The sequence below is a fragment of the Bombus impatiens genome, unplaced genomic scaffold (genome assembly GCF_000188095.3).
Source record: "Bombus impatiens unplaced genomic scaffold, BIMP_2.2 scf_0442, whole genome shotgun sequence".
NCBI classification, from domain to species: Eukaryota; Metazoa; Arthropoda; class Insecta; order Hymenoptera; family Apidae; genus Bombus; species Bombus impatiens.
This window is the reverse complement of record NT_176861.1, coordinates 22006-29819: the sequence shown is the minus strand read 5'-3', so window position 1 is coordinate 29819 and position 7814 is coordinate 22006. Positions and strand designations below refer to the sequence as shown.

Genomic DNA, 7814 nt, shown 5'->3' with positions numbered 1-7814 from the left:
CATGGCTGCAGCGGGAGTGCAGCCGAAGAGGATGAGAAGAGGCTGTTAAGAATATTTCGGCCACATGTGCACGACCGATGGAAATTATTTTCTGATGACGTTTGTCGACGGTGTTACTTTCTTATAGACATTTCAGATACAAATAGGACCACGTTATTACAAATGCTTACGTAGCTGTTGAAAACTAACGTTTCAGCGACGAATATATTTTGCAAGAGATACGAAATAGTATATAGATGTTAGAATGTATTTACTGGCAAGCTACAATGGCAGACTATAAAATTGGTATTGAGATAATGGTGCAATAAACTGCCGAGGCTCTGGGTCGTTTAACCGTGGAACTAAATTTAAAGTCTGGAAGATCAATAACGCATTTGCAAGAAAGTTATTTTTCAAAGTAACTTTCCAGAAGACGAAAAAATCAATGTTATTTGTAATTACCGATTACGAATCATATCTGTAACATAGATAACAACGCAAAAAAGAATATAAAGCATATTGCTATAATTATGCAATTATCATATTGCAAATGGATCGGATGCCAAACTTTCATAAATATTTATTTCACGATCAGCGAGAATAAATACGTAAAATCAATTAACGCTCTCGTTATTCCCAACACCAAAGAAAAAGCTTTCATTTACACACCGATTATCGCTTATCATTTAATTTCTACATTAATTTACACATTATTAAACTACTTGAGAAACGAGGATCAACAAGTTAGCAACACGAACAACGATTACGTAATAGAAATTTACTTGTTTATTCATAAAGCAAGCAATCAGAACTTAATTCAAGAAGCCGCGCGTAGATCCAACTATGTACGCGTTGCGTCTGAAACCGCAAATCGTCGGACGGGTAGTCGTAACATTACTCGTCGTTTGCCAAGCGAGCTACTTCGAGCCGTGGCACGTTTTCTCGTGGTATCCGTACGTTGCGATTCATTTCTCGCGCGATGTTAATTGACGCTGTGGAATTACATCGCATTTGCATGCCGGACACGTCGCGACGTCCGTTCCGCGTTGCTTTATTTTTCCGTTTTACGCGCGCGCTCCGCGTTTCACGCGTGTTCCGTCGCGAGGGAGATGGGATGACACGAACGTTACGGCCAGAATTATTGCATCGCGCACGATTAACCACCCAAGTATTAAGGCACGGCCTGGATTTCCGAGAAATCGACCGTTTGCGTGAAATAACTCGCCGATAAAATTGCATCGCCGCGCGACCCAACGTTTTATAAATCAGCCGGATAAAGCGTTCGCTATTAAAGCAACATCGTCGGTACGTGTCGAGCTCGTTATTTATCTATCTAATCTGAATAGATCCATGTACCGATAGTTTACAAATTTACTCGAATTAAAGGATAACATTGATTAACGACCTCCTTTTTAATTCGCTTTAAGAACGATAATTCAGCAAACCGAATCTTACATGCAGTAAATCAACTATCGCCGGCGTTATTCATTAAGCCGCGATAATAACAAATCTTTTAGTCTTATAGAGAGCTTTCAAGAACAGATTTCCTCGTGATTAATCGACTTCGTGTCGAGGGGATTAGGCAACGTGAATGAGGTTTTCAAGCGGCGACGAAAAATTAGATGTCGCGATAGCCGAGGCGGTATTTGATCGGTTATCGCGACTCAAAACGAGTAGCCAATGACCGGCCATGCTGTTTGGAAAACTTTCGAACCAGTGAATTGTGCTGGTCGAGCACGAGTGCCACTTCACTTCGTCCGGCTATTTCTTTGTTCTTCCATGCGAACGTCTCGAGGACGTCTCTGTTCGTGTTTTGTGTGCTTTGCAGCCAACTTCTGATTGCTCGTAAAATTGACCTCTTTCGTTCCTTTTTACTATCAACTGTTTACTTTGATCAGTTTAATTACCGATTCTTGTTGTTTTATTTGGACACAGCTTCTTGTCCAGGAATGTACACCTGGACAAATTACAAGGAATTTGTAAGATTACGAAAAAAAACAAAGTTTCCTTGTATCTTACAGCATTATTTATCTTGAGAATTCCTTTAATCCTCTAAAAAATATTATAACGAGTACTTTGCTTCGAATATTTTTAACATGTTCGCGTACTGTGTTATACATGCGATCGTTTTGTATATTTTTGTACATTTAAATCTTCTACTGACAACTCATCGAAACCTTAAACAAACCAACGTTAGTCTCAGGCGCTATTGTTGAGAAAGCAGAAGAGGAATCGGTGGAGTAAAGTCCACGAGATCGTACAATAAAGAATCGATGTTTATCACTGGCGGCAACGTCGAAACGAGCGTGCAAAGCGTGTTGTCACGATCGGGACAACGCGCGACGACGGTTTACCGGCATGCGATCATAACGTACGGCTTCAACGTTGAAAATTCGCCCCGTGTGTCTGTGATTATGCGCGCTGTTTACGAGTGTCATCAGGCGAAACTAAAGCTGAATATTTATGGTTCAATTAAAGATCGATCGAGGATGCGAGATTAATTGATACTAGCTCGCTGAACGTATAGATTTTACCGCGGATAGTGTACGCGATATGTTATTCGCATTTTTCTTCCGATTCCGTAATATCGATGTATCAACCGGTTTGGTGATCTCGTCCGTTGTACATCTCTAATGCTACATGTATTTATGTTGTATCAGTGATACAATATGTACGTGTTTGATAATTGCTGATTTTGTAACTGTCATGTACATTCTCCAATTGGTTTCAAATTTTACCACTAAAAACATAATAGTCATGTTCTCGTTACAGTACTAATGACATTTCAAAAAGTTCTCTATAGCGTGCATAGTAGGTACACGTTCGTAAAAATTGTTCAGGATAAATGTTGTGATCGTGTTTGTCCACGTTAGAATCTCGATGCTCTTTTATCTGTAAATCTTGTGACATATTAGTGACCCAGAGAAAGTTTGGTTTCGCGGAACGTCGTTCACCTATGGTCGTGAAAATATCGGTCGTGAGCAATTGATAGTCAACCGGACAAGGGTAATAACGAATGGCAACCATAACTCGACGCTACGTTCGCCTGTGGCGCGACTAGATGTGGAAAACATGCGAGATCACCGTTAAGGTTTCGGAAGTATGTACTTCTAAGAGAGTCGCGGACACGCGAGCCGTCGATGCGGTAATTCATTGAAAATTTATCACCTCAAAGAAGCTTGCGAGCGGTATCACGCGACGGCGCCTTCGCTAATCGACATTAATTTTATTACACGCGACTTCTTCGTACATTTCCTCGTCTTTTTTCTCTCTTGCAAGCCGGTTCTCTTCGCTAACGGAGAAAGTTCCTAGAACGCATTGGAAGTCTTCGCTCTCGATGAACTTAAGGCCTGTACGATGAAAAGTGAAACGTTTTCTCGAGTTACGAGTACAATACTTCAACTTCGTACATTATGTATATACGTCGTATAGTTGTTATAGGTCTGTATCTTCCTATTTCGTTCGAATTAATTCTATTTTAAGAAGAACTCGACGATTCATTGCGAAATAGTAGTAAGAAACGGAAAATTTCATAAGCTCTTAGGCATGTATTTCTCTTCGTTTCGAAGAAATCGTCAAAAAAATATCGAACTTCGTATAAAGAATAAGTAATATTTGAGAAGAAAATGGTGATATTTCTTGAAATCAGTATTATGTGAGAATGAGTTGTCGCTTTTATTACAGAGAATGTAATCCGTAAATCGTACAATTAGTTACAAGTACAAGCTAGCTACAACAACTTACACGCGTTATTTTCAGAAAGGGTTCGCGAATGTGAGTTTAACCTCTTCGTTTCTCTCGTTCAATGTCGTGGACCGAGCATGCTGAACGTTATCAGCGCGCAACGTTCAGTATGGCCACCAAAGCACCCGAACCAGTATTCCCACGCGAATGTCCTCCGAACCGTATCTGAACCTCCGTCGCAACGTGTTCCGAAGGATTTTTCTGCGAACGGAATATGCTCTGGGAACGATTTGATGTTAGCTCGTCGCGACAGCGAAAATATTTATTTTTCCGAATTACGATAATCCCGCTGCCGTGAATAGATCACGATCATCGAACGTTATACGGAAACTTATCGTGTCGTTCAGAGTTAAACGGAGTAGTAACCACGTAGGCGTTCCAAAGCATCCATAATTTATTAACCAGAATAATCTCGAATATCGACAACACCAGTGAGAATTCCAGAAGCCCGAAGAATAACTTTTATCATATTTAAATTATGCCTGACTTTAACGAAAGTTATTTGATTTTCTTCCCTTTGTTTATTTATTTATTTATTTTTATTTTAAACAAAAGTTCGTATTTCTTATACGTTCGTGTCTCTATTACGTGAATTGACAACACGTTTATAGATCAATATGTGAGTCTGTGATTTCTAGAAGGAGAGATTGATTTCGGTCGACGTGAAAACAATGTGCACCATCATCGTGAATATTATATCCAGCTCAAAGGAAATGAGCAAACGTCGGATACACTAGCTGTCTGACAGAACGTACACGATCCGCTAACCTGGATCACCTACCGCGCTAATCCCTCTGATCCTTTCTGGCGCAGATAATCTGTAGGCAAATACGAGACTCGTCTTTAACAGACAGATTTTACGAGCATCCTTGACGTCGTTTAAAGACCTCATCTTGTTCTGTACACCTGCCGGATCTGGAGAACGTGGGAATTACGAAGGAAGGGAATAGTTTATTTCTTAATAAGTATAAAAATAACGTAGCGAGGAATTAATCGTAACACAAGGAAATAATTTGTAATTTCATGATTAAACGATAATCTATCTTTTGTAGTGCGTTTAATTCCCATCTTTCGATATAATTAATTAATGCGTGATTTACTCAATTCGAGAGACGTAAATTAATGACAGCAACGACGATACCTACTTTCGTTTCTAAATTGAGAACAACTATTTGTCTCAGTCTGTGACGCTTTTAATCGAGTAACCTTCTTATTTGAACGACTTCTTCGCGCCCTTGGTATGTCTTTACGACAAACAAAATGGCGCACAGGGCAAGAAAAGTAGACGTCTCGCGATGCGAAGCACGTGGTTGGTGTTGCGACAGTAAATGTCGTGTCGCGTTTCAACGAACATGACAGCGACACAGCAAAATGCAATTTTCTCGCGAGTCGACGATGACGAAGTGGTTCCGCTGTGCGGGATCGGATCTCGTCGCCCAATCATGCGCGATTCGCGCGCGTTCGTGCGCACTGAATCGTCCCGTCCTCTCGCATTCGTGTAATTTCTAGTCAACATATCGTACAAAACAAGTAGCGTTATATCAAGGTTCGAAATTTTAACAGACCGATCTTCCACTTTTCATAGCGATTCAACGATGTAACATTCAAGGATTACACAGAAAGAACACGATATGTCATATTTTCCATTTTTTTATAGCGAAGCAGTTTTATCCGTTAACCGCGTGGTTTCTTAACCGGAAACTTGTACGTGTAATTATGGAATAAAAAATTTTCTAAGAAAGATTAATTCCCGTGGAATATATTGGATATATCGAAGAACAAGAATAATATTTGCCTTTGGTTGAAAATGTAAATGCGACGGAGTGATTGATGACGGTGAAAATGAAAGTAATAGAAGCGAATGCTTGTTAACCGAGAACATCCTGTCAGCTAAGTAATTGTAGTTAAAACTGGTCGACGCTTTCGAGTGTAAAAGATACTCTGGGAAAGTCTCAATGTTCAATTACGGATGAAGCTCGCGCGTTTATGTAAACCGAAGCGTCGTGTATCCTCTCTTTTATGTAAGTTCTACGCAAGATACTCAAGTACAAAGAGAAAGGAGCGCCTTCGATACTAAATATCATAGCTGTCATCGTATTATTTTTTGCATTTTAACGAGCAGACACTTAATATTCTTGAGCAAGACGATGTGGAATTTTTGTAATTTCCATTACAGGTATTTAAGCTTTTACTACGAATACACACTATGATTTTCGAATAGAAATCTTGTCCTTGTAGAAGAATCTTTCTGTCACCTTCGCGAATATAATATTCGCGATTATGTCGATGATCAAGTGTATACGATGTATTAGGAAAATCAATACAGATGCAAAATCGTAACGAAGTGCACGCGATTTACATGAGAAAGCTTTAGACGTTTAAATGAAATGGCGAAAATCAGTGGCTACAGCACAGGATGAAAATAATTCGCTGCTGAGTTCATTCGAAATCATCTGAAACGAAATCATGGGTGTGTATCGATCGATCAGTTTAGCTGATTCGACTATAATAAAATCGATTACGATGCAAGTAATAACAGCTGTCAAAGAAGATTAGCTACAACGAAAGCTATCGAATAATCCCTTAGGACACGATAGCAATCATTCGACGTTCCTTTTACAATGCTGCCACGCTTTCGAAGCCTGTTACCCTCGCATTTATCGAATCGAAGCTTAAACGTACTCGTCGAAATTATCTTCTCTGTATTTAACGATTTCCATTTCCATATCGACTCGACGAGATGCAAATGAAGGCATGTACCGTGTCGTATCGGCTGCGATCGCTATCAAAACAATCAATTCATTAATTTAATTTCGTCTTGTCACCGCTTGACAATGTGTTTGTATAGATGGCATAAATTTCAATAACAAATATAAAGCCACGGGGATTTGCGTGCTCGAAATACATTAAAGGAGAGCTGGTCTTCCAATAATAAACGCTGTATGAAGTGTCACTTTCTTTTGTACGTTCAATTTCTGCAGCTCTTCGTACTAATAATATTAATATGCATTCTTTACTTTCTTGTTGCATAAAGGTATTTTTCTTATACTTTAAGAATTTCTTCTTATATGGAGATATGTTACTTATGTTTTAGGAGACGAGTTTGTACCAGATCAGTTCCCAACTCTGTCAATCATCATCATCGAAATGGACAAATTAGGTAAATCAACGTTTCTGTAAAACGAGATGTTTCTTTATAGATTGTCGTAAATGTGTATTATTTATTATTAAACATCGACATAAGCGATTAAAATATTTATATTTAAGATTATAACTGTTACGAAGAAGATTAGCACTATTTCGCACGATCAAGTCCGATTATTTTTAGGTATATTAATGTTATTAATGTTAAGACCGATTCATCTTCCGTTTTCTTGTGCTGTCCTGGATGGACACAGGCGACTCGCTTGAGTTTTGGATGTAATAAACGTGAGTAAACGATCACAGGCATTCTAAACATCTCCATAAAATGTTAACTTTATACGGATATAAAAGAACTGTCAAGTTAATAAGTCGAAATTTGTATTCTTGTAATCGAAGTTTATTGCTACGAATATTAGTTGACTATTAATTTATGGTACGTTTAAAAAAGTCATTCAATTCTGATGAATTTTCAGTTGGAGTTTTTGTTGGATTATTTAAATTACTGGAAATGGAACCGTTTATTGTAATAACACATTCAATTGTTATTAAAAATGCGAAAAATAATGAGAAAAATTTGATGACTTGATTTGTCTAGATGTGAAATGTAGAACAAAAATCTTTTATGGACATGCAAGATATTTATTAGTCGATAACGAATAATTATGTATCGGGTTATCGGTACCTGAATTTAATTGCTTTTCAGCTACTTGCCCTTCCCCGTGCTTAAACGGAGGTGTGTGTACCTCTCCTGGCAGGTGCACGTGTCCCAAAGGATTTACCGGCAACCAGTGCCAGACAGGTAATGTCTAACACGAATACAAATCGACTCTAAATTGTCACTCCAAATGCTAATCAACGTTACGTGTCTAACACCTTTCCTGCTTTACATTTTATTACCAACTTCGCTCTATTAACTTTCTTGCAGGCATGTCTTGTTACAATATCGC

The 7814-nt window shown here is 38.7% G+C and overlaps 2 protein-coding genes across 3 annotated transcripts in view; one reads left to right on the top strand and one right to left on the bottom strand.

Annotated features, from left to right (window-relative positions):
- Positions 1–7814, bottom strand: part of LOC100750198 — a 56216-nt gene that overhangs the window by 36290 nt on the left and 12112 nt on the right. The window contains exon 1 of one of the 2 annotated variants that reach the window (XM_024368414.2): positions 762–1929. The exons of the other annotated variant lie outside the window; for it this stretch is intronic. The gene's annotated coding sequence lies outside the window, so the exon portion shown is untranslated. Of the gene's footprint in view, positions 1–761; positions 1930–7814 lie in introns of those variants that run through there. 2 annotated transcript variants of the gene reach the window in all.
- Positions 1–7814, top strand: part of LOC100750079 — a 29938-nt gene that overhangs the window by 17749 nt on the left and 4375 nt on the right. The window contains exons 2-4 of the mRNA XM_003490431.4: positions 6818–6883; positions 7052–7152; positions 7571–7666. Coding sequence (XP_003490479.2) covers positions 6818–6883; positions 7052–7152; positions 7571–7666 — 263 coding nt within the window. The remainder of the gene's footprint in view (positions 1–6817; positions 6884–7051; positions 7153–7570; positions 7667–7814) is intronic.